Source organism: Fulmarus glacialis, unplaced genomic scaffold (assembly GCF_000690835.1).
Source record: "Fulmarus glacialis isolate BGI_N327 unplaced genomic scaffold, ASM69083v1 scaffold10984, whole genome shotgun sequence".
NCBI lineage: Eukaryota > Metazoa > Chordata > Aves > Procellariiformes > Procellariidae > Fulmarus > Fulmarus glacialis.
In genome coordinates, this window is record NW_009207412.1 from 1 (window position 1) to 22,705 (window position 22,705).

General features: G+C 54.5%; 1 protein-coding gene across 1 annotated transcript in view; it reads left to right on the forward strand.

Annotated features, from left to right (window-relative positions):
- Positions 1-1,473: 1,473 nt before the first annotated feature.
- Positions 1,474-22,705, forward strand: part of LOC104075549 (hydrocephalus-inducing protein homolog) — a gene marked incomplete at both ends in the record, with an annotated part of 46,003 nt that continues 24,771 nt past the window's right edge. Inside the window, 27 exons of the mRNA XM_009576089.1 lie at positions 1,474-1,701; positions 2,207-2,334; positions 3,061-3,194; positions 4,075-4,211; positions 5,071-5,198; positions 5,315-5,506; positions 5,903-6,052; positions 7,186-7,425; positions 7,802-7,958; positions 8,513-8,704; positions 9,533-9,703; positions 10,329-10,502; positions 11,652-11,851; positions 12,307-12,459; positions 12,761-12,944; positions 13,428-13,569; positions 14,763-14,928; positions 15,670-16,329; positions 16,799-17,011; positions 17,471-17,673; positions 17,854-18,036; positions 18,262-18,381; positions 19,721-19,880; positions 19,986-20,158; positions 20,620-20,818; positions 21,729-21,828; positions 22,372-22,471. Of these exons, the coding sequence (XP_009574384.1) occupies positions 1,474-1,701; positions 2,207-2,334; positions 3,061-3,194; positions 4,075-4,211; positions 5,071-5,198; positions 5,315-5,506; positions 5,903-6,052; positions 7,186-7,425; positions 7,802-7,958; positions 8,513-8,704; positions 9,533-9,703; positions 10,329-10,502; positions 11,652-11,851; positions 12,307-12,459; positions 12,761-12,944; positions 13,428-13,569; positions 14,763-14,928; positions 15,670-16,329; positions 16,799-17,011; positions 17,471-17,673; positions 17,854-18,036; positions 18,262-18,381; positions 19,721-19,880; positions 19,986-20,158; positions 20,620-20,818; positions 21,729-21,828; positions 22,372-22,471 (4,987 nt within the window). The remainder of the gene's footprint in view (positions 1,702-2,206; positions 2,335-3,060; positions 3,195-4,074; positions 4,212-5,070; positions 5,199-5,314; positions 5,507-5,902; positions 6,053-7,185; positions 7,426-7,801; positions 7,959-8,512; positions 8,705-9,532; positions 9,704-10,328; positions 10,503-11,651; positions 11,852-12,306; positions 12,460-12,760; positions 12,945-13,427; positions 13,570-14,762; positions 14,929-15,669; positions 16,330-16,798; positions 17,012-17,470; positions 17,674-17,853; positions 18,037-18,261; positions 18,382-19,720; positions 19,881-19,985; positions 20,159-20,619; positions 20,819-21,728; positions 21,829-22,371; positions 22,472-22,705) is intronic.

Sequence of the window (22,705 nt, forward strand, 5' to 3'; positions counted from 1 at the left end):
CCTTACCCGGGCTGTGTGATCGGACGGGATTTACACCTTGTCCCCGCCTGTAACACACCCTGCCTCCCCCCTGCCAGCGCTAAGCAGGACTTAAATGCTGTCTTGCTCGGGCATGAAGCTCCTTCGCCAGAAACTGTAACAGCCCCTGTACCGGTCCCCCACTCCTCCGCAGCAGCTTTGTGGGGCGGTGAGGGGGGGCCAGGGAGGAGCAGGGCTGGAAGAGCAAGGAGAGGAGTTTGCAGCATCCCACCATCCCAGCTTCTCAGTCCCGCGTGGATGTCTTTGAGCTGAAGCAGTGCTCCTATCTTTGTCCCTTTTTGCGATGGGAAGAGGAAGCCAAACGGCTTTCGCGTTTCCTCACGCCGGTCTCCTCCGAGGGATGACAGACCGATGCCCTCTTCCTGCCAGCTGCCGAAGACGCAGCTCTGCTTGGACTCGCGCAGCCGTTGCTGTAACAGCGTCGTCGGCCCTGGCAGCTTGGCAGGGCTCGCTTTCGCTGCAGCGGCATTGTGCGCTGGACTAAGGACTCGAGGGACCAAGTGGCAGGATCCGTCCCGCTCCGCAGCTTCTCCCTGCGGCGTGGAGGGGAGCGGGGAGCCGAGGGTCCAGCCCAGCGTCCGGAGGGCGAGCTGAGAAGAGCTGCGGCTCTGTCCTGTCACCCAGAGCCCCGTTGCTGTCTGCTTGCATTTGCTCTCAATTTGCTCCGAGCCCAGGGCTTGGACAGCCCTTCTGGAAGCCCGGAGGGGAGGTGCCCCTCCCGGCAACACTTTCCTCCTTGGGTCTTATCCTAGTCTGTGCTCCAGCATTTCCAGAGATGAATGTTTGCAGGTCACCGTGAGTCTGGATAGGTTCGTGCACCCTCGGTGTAACCACGCAGGCAGGAGGTGTTTGGTTGGGGTCATTAATAAGGGGTCAGGCCCTTTGACACCAGCCTGGGAACCACCGACGTGCTGTGGCAGGAGCTGCTGGCCCTGTTGACAGCGTGGGCACTTCACTCGTCTTCCGTAGCGGCTGGCAAAAGAGCTTTTATTTATTCAGTCTGGCTCTTGCTAGCAGAGGGTAAACACCGTCAGCAGGAGAGCTGTTCTCGTGCTGAGCGACGGGCAGTCTGTGCCGTGGGAAGGCATCCCTACGCGCCCGCTGAAGGCCATACTGCAAGGAGCTGCTGGCCCTGTTGACAGCGTGGGCACTTCACTCGTCTTCCGTAGCGGCTGGCAAAAGAGCTTTTATTTATTCAGTCTGGCTCTTGCTAGCAGAGGGTAAACACCGTCAGCAGGAGAGCTGTTCTCGTGCTGAGCGACGGGCAGTCTGTGCCGTGGGAAGGCATCCCTACGCGCCCGCTGAAGGCCATACTGCATCCTGGGGTTAGGAGACTTGAGCTTTTGGGTACAAGAAAGCTAGAAGGCGATGCTGTCTGATGCTTTCTTACCTTTGAGAACCCATCTTCTCTTCTCAGTGTGTCTATTGCCTGAGCTATCCCTCCACCAAACCCTCTTTGGTTGCATTCCCTCCCTCCTCTGCAGGGTTACGTTGGACCTGGCAAGGAACAAGTGCTGAAAGTCTATTACCTGCCGGGAGTGCCTGGAGTCTTCTGCAGTACTTTCCAGATCCAAGTGGGCCACCTGGAGCCAGAAGAGATCTCCCTGAAAGGAGAGGGGAGCTTTCCCAGGATCTACTTGGACCTTCCCAGGAACATCAAAGGTGAGGACTGCCTGTCTGCTCCCCAGGAAGGTCCCCTGGTTTTTCCCCCCATGTCATGTGCCCATAGGGCAGCTCACACCCACCTCCACCAAGCCTGGAGGTATCAGGGCTGTGGGACCAACACTCAGCCCTCTGCTTCCCGAGTCTCTAGATGCCCATGTGGGCTTTGCCCCATCCTGCAGAGCTTGCCAGCATATCTGTTGGTGGCCTGGGAAGATGATGGCTAGACAGAAATGCTGGGAAGGCTGTAATGCAGGCTGACAGGGATTTTGGCAAGGTTGGATTTGCAATCACATTGCAGGAGATGAGATGCTCCTATGTGGGGAGAAAGATGGGTGGGAGTGATCGCCAGGATTCATAGAGGAAAAGCAGCATCCACTTTCCATACGTTGCTTGAGGAGTATGTTATAGGGGGAGGCCAGCAGGGGGGGAGTGGGGCTTCCCAGCTTAAATGGGAATGGTGCTGTGCCCAAAGCATCTGTTTGTGAATGTTTTCTTCTTGCAGGAAACGAAAAATACGAGAAGATCCTCAAAGAGGCGAAAGAAAAGATGGAAAAAGATAGCCAGAGAGATGAAGCAGTTGTTCTGGGGGAGGCTGCGGCCGCGGAGCCACCCACGGATGACTCGGGCACCGTGGTGAGAACGGCTGCTGCCTCGATTGGCACGTGCCACCCTCCCGCTGTGTCACTTGGGCCCCGTGCACCCCACAGCAGGCTTCCCTGCTGGCACTTGGGACCTCCCGGCCCGTACCTGACCATGATCATGCATCAATTCAGCATTGCCCCAGGGGGCTGCCCACCTCCGGTAGTTGTCCCTCCTGTAGATGCACCAGCTTCCTGACTACTCCACAGAGAGATCCTGAAGACCACGCTCAAGTGATTGGATTTATGGTACTTTGATGGAGATGCAAGTCATCGCTGGGGTGTTGGTTGTTCCCAAGCCCTGCCAGGTTTACAGAGCTTAATAGCAGCAGCCTGACGGTGCCCTGGGACCGTGTTCACCTCCAAGAGGCACCAGCTTTATTGTGGTTCCTTTTGGAAAGAGCTTTTGTCCAAGCTGCTTTGGCAATGGCTGGGGGCAGGCAAATACTTGGAGCACTGGAAGGCTCCCGGCTTGTCCGTTGGTTTGTCTGGCCAGATCATCTTTTATAATAGTGACTGGGCAGGCAAAGATGCTGGAGTTCCTTTCCCTTCAGATAAGGTCCTGGCTAAGAGGGCAGGAGGTGTCACAGACACTGAGCAGCGAGACAGGAGGACCCCATCACCCTTCTCAACAAGAGCAGGGTGGGATCCTCTTTCAGAGACAAGCCTGACCCTTGGAAGGACCTTTGCTAACCGCCACCGTTTCTGCTTTCCTCAGTTTGACACTCGGCTGCAGATGCAGATGGAGCAGATGCTGATAGCGGAACATGCCCTGGCGCAGCAGAAAGCTCTCGCCTCCGGTCCCCCCGGGGACACTGCCTTTGACCAGCGTGCTCGTCGGAGGCTTCTCAAGTTAGTGGGGACTCCCGTATCCTATTTCAAGGCACCCCAAGGGTAACACCCAGCGGTGCACCGCTGCTCCGGAGAGCTCCTTGTGCCTGCAGAGCTGGGAATAGCTGGGGACTTCAGAAAGGGTCTGATCCTGATAGCTTTGACATGCTCCCTGTGAGCAGCTGAGTGTCCTCACCTCCAGAGTGCCACCCTGAGCTTTAGCGGTGCTCAACTCCCCACAGGTGATGGGTTCTGTTCTTAGAGCTGAGGGGGTCCAGTGCAGACCACCAAGCCCATGCACCATCCCTGCTGACCAGCTCTGAAAGAGGCAACTCAAAGCTGGCGTCTTTTTTCCAACAAAGAGATCACGCTAAGCAAAAGGAGCAGGGAGTTGCATAGGTATTAGCTTGACAAAACCCTAAATCAGGTGGCTTGGATGCTGGTGGGACTGCAGGGCTTACCTAGGTAACTTGGGCCTTCCTTTTGCTCCTTCGTGATGAGGCACGGGCACCGTAGGCTCCGATTCAGGAAGAAGATGCTCTGCAAAACAGATCGCTTATGTGTTTTCCCGAGTGGGATTGCTCTGGAAAAGGACCTTCCCATGAATCTTGTAGGTGTTGATTACTGCATTACCGGTGCTCCTTTGGGGACGGATCTGGTTGCAGAGCAGTGCAAACTAATTTTATGTTAAGGTCCCATTGGCAGCTAATAAAACCTGGGACCTACACTCCCCATGACTTACCAAAGACTTAATACCAGGTGGTCAGGCCTTGCGTTTCACTGGCTAGAGTTGAGTTTTTATAGCAGCGAACACAGAAATATCCACTTTATTTTCATCTTCCATCCAGTTGGAAACGTAGCCAGGCTGTGGTTTAAGGGCTCTCCTTACTCCTCCTTTCAGAGCTGAGCTGCCCGAGTACGTCCTGGACTTCGGCTACGTCATTCTCGGTAACATCCACACACACATCGTGAAGATCACCAACACCGGGCAGTTCCCTGTGTCCTTCCACGCCGATGGACGGGTCCTGTGTGACACAGGTAACCAGTGCTGGAGAGACTTCACGTGGGCTTGAAGGAGCTGTCTCTGACGGGTTAGCTTAAGCCACTGGACATGGGGAGGTTTTTTGAGTGCTTGTTTGTATAGCTTTTTCCTCCTTAGTACCCCCTGCTCGGAGCTTTAGAGCCTGAGCTCTCCTGGCCAGCAGTGCCCAGAGACCTGGCCTGTCTGTGGCTGCCCTGACACCTCATCGCAGGGATAGGTGGGCTGAGCGCCTTGGTCACCTCTCAGCAATTCCTGCTCTGGGCTACCACGAGCGTTATCGGAGTTTCTTTGTGCGCTCTGTGGGCTTGCGTTGCAAACAGATGGACTCTCTGTGGTTTGGAAGCGCTTTGTTTAGCGTTCATAATGTCATAGCACTTCTGTGCAGCCTTTATTGAGAAAACAGCCTGTGAGGTCCTCTGTTGTGTCAAAACAGGCTTCCAAAAGAGGCCTTGAGGTAAGGCTGCGGTGCCATCAAACAGTGACTTGCTGTGTCTGAGGAGTGGTCAGGTGTCTCCTCTAAGTTGTTTTCCAGGGAACGCCACGGCATGAGGGAATCGTAGCTGGAAATTCTCCTTTGGAGAGGTCTGTGCGTCCTTCCCTGGGATGCCTGATGAAGGAATTGCTGGAGCTCCTCAACTGATGTGTTTCCTTTTTACCATGTCAGTCTTGGATTCTGGCTGTGAAAACCCTTTCTCCTTGTGCGGTGACAAGGCAGACAGAGTGGCAGGCTTCTCCGGAGATGCAAAGGCGTCGTTCACAGAGCTGCCAGCCAAGGCATCCGTATGGCCTTAACGTGCTTGTGACACGTTTCATGTCGCTTGAGTGTCTCAGCTGCTTTATTTTCATCTGTTCAAGGTTTCAGCGTGGAGCTGGACCGCGTGAAGCACCTGCCCTACTGCGAGACAGAGACGTTCGAAGTGCGCTTTGACCCACAAAGTGCCAACCTGCCGCTGGGAGAGGTGGACGTGCTCCTGCCCATCAAGGTACCGCGTGGTCCCTCACCTCCCTGTGCCCACAGCACCTTTCGGGGCAGGCGGCAGGTCGGGGACAGCAGCAGATGTCACTTGAGCTCTCAGCTGGATGCTCTGTCCTTCACTAGGTAGCAGGAGGCCCCACGTTTCACGTCCGCCTCCGTGCCGAGGTGACTGTGCCGTCCCTCTGCCTCTCCAGGGACAGACTGGAGTTCTCCGCTGTCCAGTGTGGGCAGTGCCAGGAAGAAACTGTCCAGCTCCACAATCAGCTCCAGGTCCCCTGTAAATGGTTCATCACCAGGAATGGGCCTGTTAAGAAGGTAAAGCACAGACAACGTGTAACACATCACTTCTCCGTTGGGTTTTCTTTGCCTCTCTTGCCTTTTCTGCCCCTATGGCTGCCTGAACACTCGGGCTACGGCTCATGTGAGGAAGCTTTTGAGGGCACAGAGCAAGGCTGGTTCACCTAAGCCTGTTCACTAGCTGATGCTTCACTTCTCTGCCATCTTCACCCATTCCTCCTCCTCCGAGGACAGTGCCTCCCCATCTGCCTGCCCTGCCTATGTGTCTTCCCTCCAGTTCTAGGCCAGTGGTGGCCGTGGCTGGTTTGGATGTGGGTGCTCTCAGCACCGTGACAGGATCTCAGAGCACTGCAGGAACCAAGGGTCTGTCCTTACAGACAACGGAGACCTCACACGACTGGTTTCTGTGCTTAGGTGGACAAACATTTGCCAGCGAGCATGCGTCGGAAGCTGCTCCAGGAGTTGAAGGCCAAGCCCTGTGTCTTCCAGGCGCTGCCCTTGGCTGGAGCCCTCGCTCCAGGACAGCGATGCAACGTGCGAGTCAGGTTTTCGCCCACGGAAGAGGTGAGACCGGCGGGTGTCACCCCCAGGAGGTCTGGCAGGGTGGTAATGACAGCCCAGCGCAGGGAGCAGGAGATGAGGTCTACCTCCACGTGGAGCTTTCTGCAAGCCCCGTACCCACTGTGCCTCAGTTTCCCCTGCAGCACACTCTTCTGAGAGGTGCTTTGAAATCCCGGTGGGGAGCTTGCACAGAGAGCATCAGGGCACTGCGGTGTGGCTCCCTCTCGGCGCAAGGGGGGAAATCTGCCTGTTTCCCCTCGTCTTCCCCCCTGCCTGGGCTTATTTACAGGCTGCAACGCCCTGGTGCAGAGCAGCTGGCACGCTCGCAGGGGATAACCAACCCTGGAAGGGCCCATCTAGGCTAATCCTGCTGCTGGTACCAGCAGACGAAACAGCCACCAGACACCTTCCTGGGCACGGCAGGACCGTCACCCACGTGGTGTGCTGCCGGCGGTCCCTGTGGCTCGGGCCCAGCCTGCCTGCACGTTCCCAGGCAGTTTGGGAGTCAGCGTAAATGACAGAACATTCCCAAAGGCAGTTTGCATGTGGCCACCGTGACTTGGAACCTGGCAGTGCGTAACAGGATGGACACAAGTGCTTCCATGCCTGGGAACAGTCCCAGGGATGTTTTAATTGCTAGTGGAGATGTAACCATCTTGTGGCTGGCTTTGACCAGAGCCAAGCACTAAGCAGAGAGGAAGACCCTTATTTCTAGCCAGTGAGACCTCATCTGCCTCTTTCGTATAGCTGATGTTTGCCTGGTGCAGCAGTGCCAGGACTGTGTCTGGGCAACATAACCCTGAAGAAGTGGGTGAAGCAGCCCCTGAGTCCTGTGGGAGCTGAGTCCACCCATGAGGACCTTTCCTAAGAGCATTGCGCTCCCTCATAACTAGGTGAAAACATCTGATAGTCCATTTTAGATCCATCTGATACCCAAATACCCAGTTACACTTCACACCAGGGGTCATCCCGGTTACTCAGAGCCAGCATGCTGTGGCCCCTGCTATAAGTTAATATCTCTTTTCCATTCACCTTATAGGTACTGGTAACATCCCTGACCTTGGGGCAGGGGTTGAATTTGAGGCCCTGTCACCTGGGACTTCATGGAGGAGCTTTCTGCACTTCTCTCTTTTCAGAAGTCCTACAGAAACGAGCTGAAGATTAACATTTGCCAGAGCAGCCAGCACCTCCAGCTGCAGCTCTCGGGGCATGGACTGGAGCCACAGCTGGAGTTCAGCCCCCCAGTGCTCGAGCTGGGACCGTTGCTGCCGTACAGCCACGGGGCGGAGGAGACAGTGGTGGTGAAGAACCCATGCGAGTTCCCCATCGAGTTTTACTCGCTGGAGTTCGACGAGCAGTACCTTGCTGAGGAGCAGGTGAGAGGGAAGGTCTAGTCCCCACGTGCATGTTCCCGTAGCTTCATGGTGCTCCAGTGTTCCCAGGCTTGTGCAGATGGAGGCAGTCCCCAGGGCAAAGCCTGGTGGCATTTCAGGGTTAGACAGCTCTTCTGGCAGGCTGTGGAGAGGCTTGGATACTCCATGGTTTAGGGACATGGTTTAGTGGGCATGGTGGTGTTGAGCTGATGGTTGGACTCGATGATCTTAGAGGTCTTTTCCAACCTTAATGATTCTATGGTTCTATGTTGTTGGGAGGAAGGAATGAGGGAGAAGATAGGTTAGCTGGGGAGTCTGTTCGTGTGATGGAGGTCAAGAAACACATCCGGTATATGGCTTCTCTTCCCTACGTGCACAGGTCCTGCGGATGCTGAAGGACTACAATTGCCACAACACCTTATTGCTGCCTCCGCGTGCCCCGGGTGAGAAGCTTCCCCCAGAGGTGCTGGAGTACTATCAGGACCAGAAGAGGCTGCAGGATGAGCAGGCAAATTCCAAGACTGGGGAACCAGCAGGCCAGGACAACGGTGAGGGTTTGGCACTGGCTGTCCTGAGTGTGGACCCAGCAGGGAGTCCAGCCCACCTACCCTGAGTTCTCCATGACCTTGTTCTCCATGGAAGGCCCATGCTTTTAGCAGCCGCCCGTTCCCCAGCTTGGTGGAGGAATGCCAGGGTGAAAGTCTGTGGCTTGTAACACGTGTCCTCTACCAGCCCTGAGCGCAGGCAAAGCAAGCTCATATCTACCTCCCCATGGACATGGGGAAATAATCAGGGTATCCCCTTGTGTCCCTCAACCACGAAGAGTAGGACTGGATGAGTTCTTCAGCCAGTAGAAGCAGCTCTAATATCACTAGCTATTTTATATTTGCTCCTTCCCAGCAACAAAAGCACAAGCTCAAAATTCCCCTGAGGGCAGAGACAGCCTGGACAGGCTTCTCAGTGCCTTGGGAGTTTCCCTCGGGAAATTTTCTGTCTTTTGCATGTGGCTGTGCAAAGCGGCGAATGGCAAAGAGCAGATTGCCTGGCCATATTCACCCTCTTCTTCCCTCCCCGTGTCCTTCCTCCTCAGCAAACTTTGAAGATGTCCGGTCTCTGTCAGGTCAAGGAGGAAAGCACTCTGCTGGGATCGTTCGCACCATCTCATCCCATAGCTCAGTTGTTCCCTCCTCCGTTTTTGATGAAATCCAGTCCAACAAGGTGGACTCTAAATCTGAATGTGGAGCAGAAGAGGAGGAAGGTGCTGAGAAAAGACGCGGGACAGGTAAAAACCCTAAGCTCTTCACCTATTTTATGTCTGTTGTGGCAAAAGGGCCTCAGTGGAGGGCTTCAGTGGCACCTCCATCAACTTCACTGCAGCCTGGGGCCATTTTCGCTCCTGTAGGCCCTGAATCCACTCTTGCATATGAAGTCTGTGGGATCCTGAGAAGAGTCTGGGGCAGGGACAAGTGAGAGGTCAGGGAGGTTTTCCCCAGCTTTGCCAAATGAGCACCTTTGCTCCCAGGAGCTGCTGGGATCAGGATGGTGGTGTTCCCTTTCCTAGGCAGGGCAGCGCGCTCTCTGTCCTGTGTGACATTGCAAGTCAAGATGGCTTTTGGTGACCTGAGGGCAAAGGCGGGAGCTCTTTGTAAATGCTGTGACGGTGAATTCAGAGCCCAGCCAGATCTCCTGGTGTGATATTCCTAAAGCATCCAGCTTTTGGATAATCCCCAAATGGAGCCTCTCCTTTGGGACTGTGTAAAATGCCCAGTTCTGCGTGTCCCCGACTTACTCAGCAGGTCCCAGAACCAAACTCCCGTGAGGTTGACATGTTGACAGTTCATGGAAGGAGACTTGGCCCAGTCCTTTTAGGTATTGCCGGATGCTCGTTCTTCCCTCTTTCTGCCACCCCATTTACTATAACCTGAGCAGGAACCCTTACCAGCATCCAGGGCAGACCCTGATCTGCACAAGCCTAACGGAGGGGCCTGGGGAGACCCCGGGCATGACGTTGGTTTCAGCAGAGCCTTCTCTCCCAGGATCTGAGGGGATGGGGAGGATGATCAGGATCACAGGTAGGCAGGAGGCTGACTTTTATACCGGTTCTGCACAGCAGAGCATCAGCAAAGCACCGCCAGCAGCAAGGAGGCCGCGGGAGAACTGGACGACAGCCCTGTCTACAGGGCCATCGCCCGCCACCTTGGCATCGATATCTCTGCAGAAGGGCGCGCAGCCCAAAACCGCAGAGGGATTGTCGTCATCGTCCACGGGGCACCTCTGGCAGGTACGTAAGCCGCAGCCCTTGGCTGCAAGGAGGTGGGGGGAAAGCAGGAGAGACATATCCTGGTGGACCATGGTGCTTGGTTGATCAGTTGAGGCGAAGCGGGGTAAGCCACAGCTCTGCTGGTACACGGAACATGTAGCCTTCGCCTAGCTGGCGCAAGTGGCGTTGGCTCGTGTCCATACAGCTAGGCTCTCATTCCCCCAGACAGAGTGGTCATGCCTCGTGGGACCACATTGCCTAGTGTCCATGTTGCCTCGTGGGAGCAGTCCCTAGCCCACACTGACCCCCAAACTGTGTCCAGACGTTGCCTGAGACAGCGCTGACCAGCAGAGGCTGGCCAACGGTCTGAATGGTGGTGGGACAGGGCTCGAAACCCTGGCCCAGGGTTGAGGTCACCACAAGGGGATGAAGTTCTCAGCTGAACATGAGGTGGAGATGATCCACCCGGCTCTAGAGGACACTTCCAGCCATGCTCAAACTGCCTCCCTCGTGGTTTCCCCTAAAGCAGCACTTTGCTTTCTGACTGCCCTTGAAACTTTGAAATCCCGCTCGGGGGCTTTCCACGGCCTGTCCCTGAAAATGCCTCACGTGCAAGTGTCACCAAGCAGTCTTCCTCTCTCTCAAGGCAAGACATCGGCAGCGGTCGCCCTGTCCAAATACTACGGCGCTGCCTGCTTGTCCATCGACGCCGTGGTGACAGAAGCCATCTCGGACAGGAGCAGCTCGGCAGGGCTCCGCGCCCGGGAGCTGTGCGTCAGGGCTGCCATCGAGCAGAGCCACAAGGAGACGGATGATGCCGGTAAGGAGAAACGCTGAACCCAGAGCAGCGCTTCAGAAACCCACCGTGACCATCCGCTTCTGCTTGCTCCAGAAAAGAAATTTGACAGCCCTTGGGTCTCTTAGGGAACATGGGTGCGGCGTGTAGAAACGCAAAGCCGTTTCATAAAGCATCTCTGGTTATTAAAAAAAAATCTCTATTTTAAGGGCTCAGGCAGGGGCACTTTTACTGCCCCGGGGCTTCTCGGCATGTGTTCCTTTTCCTCGGAGCGGTGAAGCACACCTGTATCTTTCTCAGGAGAGTTTTTATATTTCCTCCACGCTGAATCCAGCTTGCTCCTCATGGCCAGCAGGCAGAACGGCTGCCCACTTTAAGACGGAAAAAGCCCTCTGATAAGCACTAGATGACTGACTTTGAGTGTGGCTTCACAAACATGAGAGGAAGGGAAGAATCACCTCTTGGGGGAGTTTCAGATGAGAGAGACACTGCAGATGGGCTCTCTTCTCCAGAGGTTTTCCTATACATGCTGTCAGGTCACGCAGCTCGTGCCCGTTGTGCTGTTCTCCATGTGAGACCAGAGACTTGTAGGAAACTTTCTTGGGCAGGTGGTGCCCCAAGCTCTGCAGGGTGAGGCCAGACCCTGGCTCTGGTGGGGGAAGTTTTGCGTCGCTCGGCTTTGAACCCGGTTGGGTTGGGAGCTGGTGGAGGGCAGAGGGGCCTGGGTCCTGGGTGGGGTTATCCCACACAGAGGATTTAGCTCCCGTGGAGGTGGGTGATGCAGCTGGGGCAGGGCTGCATGTTACAGTCTCCATGTGAGAGTGCAGGATGGGTGCAAGGCACGGAAACGATGGTCCTGGAGGACAAATCCTCGGCTTGATCCATAGGGGAGCTACTGTGCAAACAGTGTCACCTGCGTCCACATTTGTTAGGAGGGACAAAGGGCCAGGTGTTAAAAACTCCCTGGCTTTAAAATCCAGTATCAGATGGTGTGCTTTATCAGGCTAATACGAGAAGCAGGGAAGGAGCTGCTTCTGGAGAGCGGTGCTGCTAGTGCCGGCAGGCTGGGGGACGAGTGCTGTGTCCCTGCCAGGGCGCAGGGCTGTGCCCGTTGGGGTGGGCTCCCCGCAGCGCCCGTTGCCAGCCCCGCTGAGCCGTCTGTCCCCTCCGCAGGTCAAAACGCAGATTTCTTCCTCAGCCTGCAGTTCGGCGCCGAGGCCAAGCACAGCCCAGACATGAGCCAGTCCAGCTCTGGGGACAAAGTCAGCCTGCAGTCCCTCAGCTCCCGAGGCCCGGTGAGCGCCGCAGCAGGCAAGAGGAAGCCGGATGGCCACGCATCCCAATCCCAGAAACAGCATCCGGCAGGCTCCCAGGTGAAGCATGATCTGCACTGGTCAATGCCTGGGACCTTTCTGTTGCCTTTGAGAAGTGAAGGGACTGCTTATAGTGGAGGCTCCGTGTCACCCAGAGCCTGGTGCGGGGGGATGTAGTGCAGAGAGCCAGCTGGGCATGGCTCGGGGTGGGAACGAAACCCTGTGCTCTGGCAGAAAAACTCTACTGGGTCTTAACGGTTTCTTGGCAAAGCGCAGTCCTGGCTAACGTTGCTGCAGGCAGTGGGCAAAGCTGCGGGATGCTGCACCAGGGGCTTGCAAGCTTGGGTCTCTGCTGGCCAAGGGATGTGCCCTCCAGGGTTGTCCCCTGGAGCTGCTGGCCTTCAGTTTTGTTCTAGACTCCTGCGAGCGAGAAACCCCAGCTCCAAGCCCAGCAGTTGGAATCGTTCAGGGGTTTCCAAAGTGTTTTGTTCTTCTTGTGGTGCTCAATGTTGCAGGGCTCATCCAATTCTCATCTCAACTCTCCGCTTCCCTGCATGCCTGCGCAGCGATGGCTGAGCATCAGTAGCAGCACAGCGGTAGAGCTGGGCTTTATGAGCTGCGTGCTGCCCGAGGACTTGCTGGTGGCCATCCTCTCTGAAAGGCTGCAGGTACGCGTGGTGGGGGCAAATGATACGTTCCTGCTGTGGAGAGACAGGCAGCGAGGTACAATTCGGAGAGGAGGAGTTCTGTATCTGCTGTTGGAGGAGTCCTGGGCTGCCTGCAGGGATCCTTGGGTGAAGCTGCAGATGCCATAAGTTGGCAGAGTGCAGGGAAAGATCAGAGCGTGTCTGAGTTGCTGCGCTTGGAACAAGGATGGCTGGTGTCCTTTGACATCTGGGTTTACTGACTAGCTGAGAGCCCGATGCACGCGATAGCTGACTTTCTCTTCCTTTTCAACTTCATTCGCAGCTGAGTGACTGCTACCAGGGAGTGGTGTTTGATGGCCTGGAGACCCTCTTTGCACGCAACACGGCATCTGCTCTCCTCTGCCTGCTCAAAGCTGTCAGAAATCGGCCTTATATCTATTTTGTGAACCTGTTCCAGGATTATGCTTCTTTGAAAGCCAGGGAGACAGCCGCGAAAGAGCAGGAAGGTAAGATTCTTCATGTCCATACCTTTCAAATCTTCTCTCTCAATCCCTCAGCCTTATCCATGTGTATCTGGGTTACCAGCAGAGCTTGTAAAAAATGTTTTTATTAATCCTTCCACCTCCTGCCTCAGTGTAGCCAGCACTCAGCTCGCGTTTGCTTAAAATACAGCAGAGCTGAGGCTGTAAGACTTACCTTAGCCTCCCACATTAAAGCTTGGGCACAAGTGCAAGCTGGTGTGGCTCAATAACTAACCACCGGCCAGCCGTCCACAGCGCTGGTGCACGTGAGCCAGGCAAGGCACGGGAACTCGCTGACCACCGAGAGTTTAGGGGATTGTCTGAATTTTGGAGCCGGGATATGGGCTCCTCGGTATCTCCTGGCAGGATGACAAGCTGGGTTGGGGCAGAGCTGTGAATCGTCGTAGCTCACCCAGAACAGCAAGCTCTGCTTGCAGTTGCTAATGGTTTCTCTGGTCTGTGCTGAAGGACGGGAGCAGGAAGAAGCTGCCAGGAGAGAGAAAGCACGTCTCTGGGAGATGGATGAGGAAGAGTACGATGCCCTCACTGAGGAGCAGAAAGCTCAGTTTAATAACAATATACGACAAGTCCAGCGTGAGAGGAAGAAGAGGTCTGTAAGCATTCCATGGTAACTCCCCAGGACAGTGTCCCTGAAGGGTTTCCCTGCTCCAGAGACCTTGGCTGAGCTCCGAGGGGTTACAGAGCAAAGGCCAAAAGTGTCTGTTACAAGCGGCACAAGGATGGGCAGTTCCATCTCCCTGGTTCCCAACAGAGGAAGGACCTTCCTCTGGTGAGCTGCAGGGAGCTGGGCTCTGCGCTTGCCTTGCCACTGCGCTTCTAAGTGTCTCTAAGTTAATTATTTTCATTCTCATTTTCTTCATCTCCCTCCTTCACCAAACCAGAGGGGTTGTGGTGTGGATTGGTGTGAGGCGCAGCTTGGTTTAGATACCAGTCCTGCTGTAGGTGAGGTCCTTGCAATGCTCATCTCCCGGGGTTTTCCTTACGGAGTGACCCCAGCCATAAAAGCTGGTGTCTCTTAGGCTCACCTTCAGCTGCAGCAGGTGTTCAGGAGGATGCATAGGATAAGTATAAGCCTGTATTAATCCCTGCCTGAAACTGGGAGTGGGGGAAGAACCTGCTTAAAGCGAGTGCGTGCTTCAGCACTTCTTTCAGCCCAGGCTGAAGTTTGTTCCCCTGGGAGGAGATCACTAGGGCTGCTTCAAACCATGATTTCCAGGACAGACAGCCCAAGTTTCCCGTGGTTCATGACTGGGTTCCAGCAGGAAACCTGGTTGTTCAGAGCCTGTTTTGCAGGAGGGGAGTTATTGCAGCCTTTGCTTTCTGATTGATATGATTATTCTCACTAAGGAGCAGGCTATGCCGAGGGAGAAGGGCTGGATAAGCCAAGTAAGTATCGGTGCAGGGATAAGTAGGTGCTAGTGATTTGCGAGCTGGTTTACACTGGGAAATCAAGAGAGGGCTTCAGGCATCAGTGCAGAGAGATGGTGGATCAGTCTTCGGCAGTGTGCTGGAGGTGGCCAGGTGGACCTTACTGGAGAAGCAGCACAACTTAGACCTTATGACAGCAAAGCCTAGGTTTGGCTGGCCCTGGAGATCCCCTCCCACCTTTCCTCAGTTTGGATATTCCCAGCCTTCCCAGGTTGAGGGAAGTCCATGGAGATGGTCTAATAGTTCTACCTGGCCTCAGGGTCAATAAATGAAGTGCAGGACCAGCTGGGATTGCAGCAAGCCCGGATTTCTGGCGGTGACTCTCAGGGATGTTTTCTCTTTGGCTTGCTGAAGGGAGATGGAGCAGCTGGCTCGAGAGCTTGAGGAAAAGCACCAGCAGGAACTAGAACGCTTGAAGGAGGAAGAAGAGCTGAAGAAGAAGTCTAAGAGGGGGAAGAGAGAGCTTGGAAAAGACAAAGATAATGCTTCGGGGAAGAAAAGCCAGCCTGGAGTCAGGCAGGTGGGTGGTTGTGTTTATAGAGATGAGTAAAAGCCCTGGGGACCTAAAAAACCATTCCCCGAGAAGGCAGCAGCCGCACGCAGTGCTGGGGATGAGTGCCCGGCCGTGAGTAACGCGTGGGGCTGTGCTGCGCAACAACAGCTGGTGTTGGACCACGCTGCTGCTTCACCAGGGGTGTTTCCCCATGGGTTTGTAGGAGAGCCGCTCTTCTAGGATCATGCTGCCTTTGAGTCATGGCTTCATGAAGCTTCCATTCACTGTGAAGCCCTAGATAGTTTTAGTCCAGCGTTTCTCCCCGCTCTATCTGTGACTTAAACCTCTGAGCCATGATCCGTCTGGGCTGTGGTGTCTTTTACATGTCTGGCAGGAGATACCACCTTAGGTATTCATTAGCAACCAGACTTCCCAAAGAGTCAGCCAGCCACAGGGATGCTCAGCACACCAGAAACGAGCCCAGAGGACTGCACAGGAGTAAGGAGCTGTCTTAAGTTCCCTGTTTGGTTTGGGAAGCTGTTCTGTTTCTCCGCTGGTTTGCAGGACTCCTCATCAGTCTGGCACCAGGGAGTTTGGTTTCAGTTGAGCTAAACCGGGTACCAGCTGTGTTCTGAATTGGGGTTTGTTGAGCACCTAGCACAGGTCTCGGATGAGGCTCGGGGTGCTATTGCAAAGATCATCTCTGTCCGACAGCATTTGAGTCGCTGCTTTGAAATGCTCACTGCTTTTTCCTGCTCCTTCTGCCAGAACATGAACACATCCACCAGCAACACCAACGCATCCACCAGCAACCGGTCGGATGTCACCGAGGGGGTAGACAAGAAGGGCTCTGTAAAGGAGCACCCAGACTCTGTGGCAGGTGACAAGGAAGATAAGAAAAAGCAGAGCAAGGTTCCCATGGCGGATGCCTGCCCGGTGGTGGTTGTGCAACCCGCAGACCCAGAAAAGGGGGAAACCAAAAACGAGGCCCAGAGTGACAGCGAGAAGAACTTGGCCCTGAGGTTTAAGATCTACGAGGCATCGCAGAAGGATGTCACGCATATTTTGTCATCCTGGGACAGGGTTCAGGGTATCCTGCTGTCCCCTCTGAACCAAGAGGATGTGCGGCACCAAGCGGAAGACCAGCGCCAGCATTTATCCAGCCGCAGGAGCCGGAAGGACAGAGAGAAGGAGCGTCAGGAGAGGCTGGAGAAGGAGCGCGTGGAGAAAGAGCGCCTGGAGAAGGAGCGGCTGGAAAAACTGAAGGCTCTTGAGGACTCCAAGTTATCTCGGCTGGAAGGGGAAGGTGCAGAAGGGTCAGCCAGAGGCCAGGATGTCGGGGTGCCCTGCTTGGACATCCAGGTGCTGAGCTCAGAAGATGTGACTAGGAAGATCCTGGAGAGTGGCAAGTTGCCAGCGGCAGCACAGGTAAAGCCCTGCGAGGCTCAGATGCCGTGGTCTGGGCCCTGGTGCATTGTGTCCCACCAGGTGACGATGGCACAGAGCCTTGTCCAGGCCACTGATGATGTTCCACAATGGCTCTGCAGCAGCCACGTGGCTGGGGAGGTTCTCAGCATCCCTCAGATGGCTGGAAAGAGGGAGTGCTCTCTGTTGAAGGATCCTGTCTGTTCAGAGAGTTTCCCAATCTGGAAATCATTAAAAATGGTCCTAGGGCAGGGCAGCTCATGGTCATTGTTTCCATCAGCTGAGTCACTCAAGGGAGAGGTTTCTCTCTAGGTCCTGGCACTGCTCTGGAGCCTGCCCACCCCACTGGGCGTAAAAAAAGCACTGTACTCCATATAAATTAAAAAAAAGTTGCCAAAAGCTCAGTGCCTTTAAGGAAGGAGTGAGGATGAAGGTGACGGGCATATAAACAGGGTTTTCTCTTATGCTTTAGATCCTGGATGGCCTGGGACTGGGTCCCTCGGGGCCTCCCATTCCCCCTACCACTTTTTACTCTGTGATCCGCTACCCAGAGGAGCGGATGGCGCCTGCAGCAGGAGAAGCCCTCAAGCACTTCGTCTTTGTTGTGCCAGAAGGTGCCAGTGCGGAAGATGAAAAGAAGGATGCCAAAAGTCTCGTGGATGTCCCCGTCATCCCCACGGTGAAGGTGCCAGGGCAGGGGCCAGGCTAGATGGGCGTATGGTGCGGGGGGAGGATGGAAAAGGATCACTGTGGAAGGGCAGTGAAGACATGACAGGGTCCTGTGTCTGTAGGCATCTCTTTCGTCTGTCCAAAAGAGACAGCTCTGCTTGAGACATAGGGTGGTTCTGTAAGACGGGAGGAAAAAAATCCCCTAAAGCCCTCAACTTCCCTTGAAGAGAGGGTCCTGGGCGAGGAGAAGGTCCTGGGTGAGGAGAGGGTCCTGGTCAAGGAGAGGTGTCGTAGGCAAAACAAAGTCCGATATGGAAGACCAAGTCCCTGGGCAGATATGGAACCAGTAGATGCTGGTTACTTATTTATTCTTTCCCCTGTTTGTTAACAGACCCGCAGCTTTCTTTCCAGGATGGGGATGTCTCAGGGCAGGGCTCACCTCTCTCTCCCTTTTCTCTCTCCCCTTGGTGCGAAGACGTCAGAGCAGCAGGTCACCCCAACCAGGGGCCGGTCGAGGAAGGAAAAAGCCGCGGGCAGCCGGGAGGCTGTGAGGGAGAAGCAGAGCTCCAGCCGGGGCAGGAGAGGTCTCCAGGTGCCGGGCACGGGAGCACCCACACGTCCCTCCAAGGTGGACCAAAGTGGTGCGGACACGGTCCCATCCCCAGGGAGACCCGTCAGGTGAGCTGCGAGGGAGGAGGTGATCCCTGTGCTTCACGGCCATCTCGCCAAACAAGGTCTGTCATCCCCAGCTCCGCAGGGACCCTCTGCCGGCACCTCCATGGGATGGCGAGTCCACGATGCTCCTCCTTGTCTTGTTTGCTCGTTAGCAATGTCTGAAGCCTCCTCTTTAATTGCCAGGCTGAGCAGCTGCCGGTGGATAGTGCCTGCCCGTGGCGAGGTGGTACTGAAGGTCCATTTCAGCTCCACGGTGCTGGGCCAGTTTGATCAGACGCTGCATTTTGAGGTCCTGGGGACAAACCGTCAGTACCAGCTGCACTGCAGGGGCACCTGCCTGTATCCCACCATCAGCCAGGACCCGCGGTAAGGCTGGCCCGTGGGACCCTCCCACATTGCCTCCCCCTAAACTGCGAGCCAGGGCTGTCCCTTGTACCCCTGCGACCTTCTGGCTTGGGCAGCGTCTTTTCCCATGCTTGGAGCTGGGAACCAGTACTGGTACCTCAGCCACCATTGAGGGTTATGGCTTCCTGACCAGGTTTTCTACTTAGAGCATCTCCCAGCTCCTCATTCCCTGTTTTCTCTCCCCAGGCTGGTGTTTCCTCACCGGAGGAAGAGCAAGGCGGATGATGACATCATCTTCAAGCAGTATGTCATGAACACGGGTGTATTCCACTTTGGACCGCTGCTGTGTGGGAAGTCAAGAGACTGGTACGTGCTCCCCGCCCCGAGCGAGCATCCTGATGCACTGCCGGCTCGGAGGGAGATGTTGGGATGGGACCTCCAGGGCCTTGGGCTTTCATGGACATGCTTGGAGACGTGCTGTCCCAGTAGCACAATTCAGGGCAGGCCCAGGCAGAGACCTGGGAGATACACGGGGCTGAAGGGCCACGGATGTGTGAACTTGAGCAGATAACAGGCACGTGAGTCTTGGAGGAGCTGGGGAGAGAGAGAGATGATCTTCCTACCCAGCGGGTGCCTTGGTGGCCAGAGCCACATGGTGCTTCCAGCCTGAAGGTGACTTGGGGCGACCTGTGTCCCCCTTCCACATCTCAGCTTCACCACCTATGAAAGGAACTTTATGGTGCTTTGTTAAAGTGCTTTGAGCTCTACGGGTAGACTGAACCTGCAATTATTCTGCTGATGGTTTTGTAAGCCATTCATTAATCCCTAATATTAGTAAGACTTTATGATTTGACCTGCTGATGTGTGTGTTGGGGGGAACCTGCAGAGGAATACGAATGGGGTTTACGTTTTCCTGATCCTCACTGCTGGATAAAGTCTGCCTGAAAAAGTAGTCATTGTAGCTGCTGGCATATTTCTGGTTTTAACATTGCTTTTTTTTTTTTTTTTAAAATTAGAAATTAAGTTCTTGTCTTTATGGGAGCTCTGGAGAGTTAGTGGTATTTGACAACCCAAGGAAATTAAATCAAAACAGTTTAAAAAACAAAAGAGGATCTTTAGCCAGCTGATGAATGGTCTCAGGTTTCTGTTTGCTTTTTTAACCCTTTAACTCCAAATTCTGTTCCACACCTGAGAGAAGGGACATTTGTTAAATTTAGCATTCCTCTTGGGAATTAATCCTCTCTATTTCCTTCCCTGAGCCTTGGAACTAACCCATGAAATACAAGGCGATCTCATGACTTTTTTGAAAGAGAGAAGCTAAACTATTTTTAAAACCTCTTTTCAAAAGCATTTCTTTATACCCTGCAGGGAAGGAAACCCAACAAAGAAGGGGGAAGAACCCATGTGCCTGGAGTACTTTTATTTTTCCAGGCACTTTTGAATTTATATTTTGTAAAACGCTCTTTATTTAAGTGGCCTGTACATCGTCACGCTTCTGGGATGGAGGCGCCAGGTATAGGGGCAGACATCAAAGTAACGCAAGGATGAAGGCACATACCATGCAACGTGCCCCTGAAAGTGATCCCTTTTCTTAGCCTGCTTGTTAGACCGCAGTCTTCCAGCACAGCCTCCCGCTGCCAGGGCACAGGGCTAAAGACAACAGTCCCGGGGTCTCCTCTGCAGCCTTTTCCCCTTTTGTGGACAGGTACAAGGCGCAGCACTATCCCAGCAACTGCGAGAAGATAACCATCCTCAACATCACCCCCTTGGAAGCAGAGGTGCGCTTCTTCTTTGAGCACGATCTCAAAGCGGACACGTTCCTTTTAGACCCTCCCAGCATGAGGCTGAAACCTAAGGAGAAGCAGGTAGGAGATGGGCAGGTAGGGCAGGCACCGGCAGAAGTGCCGGGGAGCCGTTCCTCCTGCTCACTGAATGCTCGTCTGTGTTTCTTTTTGGGGGGACGGTGCTAGGAGCTGAGCATTTGGGCGTACCCCACTTCAGCTGGCCTCGTGGAAGACAACCTCGTCTGCTGCATTCAGGAGAACCCAGAGCCGGTGGTCTTCCGCCTGTGCTGCCAGGGGGTGCAGGTGGAGCTGGGGGTCAGCCCCAAGCAGGTTCATTTCGACAAGCTGCTTCTGCACAGGTCAGTCATCCCACAGCCGCTCTGCCGGGGACGAGAGCTGTCAGCAAGTTCCCCTGCAGCTTCTCTTGCTGACTGTGTGACCACTCAGATCGGAGGCTGGGCTAGCATCCTTCTTTCTCCCAGCAATTCCCAGCCTCTTGATCACCTTTTCTCGCTGGCTTTGATATCCTAGAACAGCCACGAGCTCCATAGCCCCCCAGCAATGCTGTGCGAGGGGCATCTCGATGTGTTTGTGTCTTGTACGCTGGTTCAGAGAGCAGTCCTCCTTATCTCCCTGCTGTTGGATACTCTTCTAACACCAAGCTCTCCCCCAAGGACCTCACCTCTCAGGCTTGTGACATAGAGAAAACATTTAACTATGGTTTCATACGCATGGATCGGGCTGCTCCAAGTTGCATTCAGTTGCAAGGCTGGCGTAACGGTCGAGCAACCAGTGCTGAGTGTCTTTCGTGTCTCTGCAGGAGGGACAGCAAGACCCTGGTCCTGCGAAACAGCACCCCACTGCCTGTGGCCTGGCGGCTCAGTGGGCTGGAAAACCTTGGCGAGGACTTCTCCGTGTCGCAAGATGTGGGCATCGTTGGTCCCTGCACAGAGTTTGGCCTGCGTCTATATTTCAAGGCGACGAAGGCTCTCAGCATTAAGAAGATGATCCGACTAGAGGTGAGGGGGACTGAGCCCTTGCCGGCAGAGCCGGGCAGAGTGGTCAGCCCTGTGCTCTCGGGGATGGAGACTGTGCTTAAAGGGTACCCTGCAAAGAGGGCAAAAGGATCCTTCATGAGATTCCTTTCTACCCGCATCGCCGGGGGGCCGTGCCCTTAGCAGCAAGGGACTCTCTCTGAAGGATAAAGTTCTGGAAACTGCCTCACGGTGAAGTATATTGTGGAGTCAGGAAGAGGTGTACCTGATGGACACAAGGGTGCTACGACCCCAATTTCTGCTGCCTCAAACTGGGTTCACCAGAACACGCGGTGCATCCCTGAGCATCCGCGTCACCCCAGATAACCTGCTGCTGCGGGGCTTGTGCCTGGGTTATGAGGCTGTGTCCCGAGCCCATACTACAACCGCCTGCTGCTCTGCGTGGTTGAATGCTGCTCTTTGGTTGTCCAGACTTCGGCGTGCTCCCTGCACCCGTCCTGCAGTCTGTCTGGGGCTCTTAACATCGAGCAACAAACTCTCGCCCTGGGATTTTGTTCCCCATGGTTTAGGGGCTGCGTTTCAGTGAGGATGCTGGGTGATTTAAGAGGAGAGGGTTGATTGTCAATGCCACCTGCTGTGGGACAGCTCACACTCCTTGTCGTTGCTTTTACCTCACTGTGCCTCCCAGGGTGCTTTCGCAGCAGCGTTTCCTGCTGTAGGAGTGAAGAGTTGGGCTGATAGGGTTTCTTACTGCAGCAGAATCCCGCTGGATCAGCCCATGAGGTGAATGGGTTAGGAAAGCTTGGGAGTCACAAATGCTTTCAAGCAGGGGAGGCCACGGTGGAAGTAGCTGGCAGAGACAAGGTCTTGTATGTTGTCTACCAAAAGAATTTAGGAGAATGGCCTGAACAGCGTTTGTTTCTTGCCGCCTCAGGTTTCAGATGCAGAAAACGTCCTGGGGATTGTTCAGATTGAAAATATCCAAATCTTTGCGGAGGCCTACGATGTTGCTCTGAGCATCAGCATTTCTAAAGGTCAGTGGATGCCCCCAAAACAAAGTAGTCTGGGTGCATTGCGTTGCCTTGGCAGATGGGCAACGAAGGCACGTGGGATGGGATGGGGTAGCATGCAAGCTAATAATTAGGATAATTAAAGCACATATCCTGCAAGCTGTGTGGAGCACTGTCAGGGCACAGACAGCCTTGAGCCTCTCACCTCTGAACTTTGAAGTGTGCAACTTCACGTGCAGATTGATTTGGGGACTTTGAAATAACAGTGATGTGAACAAGCAGTTGGCAACTCCTGAAGGCTCAGCGTGGCACGTAGAGTAGTTGAATGTGTGCTTGGAAGCAAGGAGATGGAAACAGAGCTTTTAGCTGCAAAACTCTGCAGATACTCTCTGAGTAAGAAGAGAAAGGGCAGCAAAGTAGCTAGAGAGAACTTTCAAGAAGGGGAACCTGCTGAGAAGGATTTTGTGCTGCCTGAGAACTCCAAATATGTATCTTATCACTTGGTGTAGTCTACAGCAGCTCACAAATATTCACCATTTCTTACCTCGCTCTGTGGGTTTTCTGCAGGTACAGATGGCAGCGTGGATTTTGGAATCCTTAAGGTCCTGGATGATGCGAAACAAGTGCTGACTCTGAAGAACAAAGGGAAGTACGAGGTTGCGTACAGGTGGGTTCAGCTGCCTGGTCTGTGAATGCATGGTGCCACCATCTGCCCAGGCCTGCATTCTCCTTCTGTCCATGGCTAGAACTCGTTCCCATGCTGGCTACCTCACAGATCAGGTAAATTCAAAACCTGGGCTCTCTAATTTGAGATTAGGGATCCTGAGATTTAAGCCTCTCATTGCTGAGATTCATTTTCTTCCTTTGAGGGTCAGCTCATTTCTCTTTATGAGACTCTTTA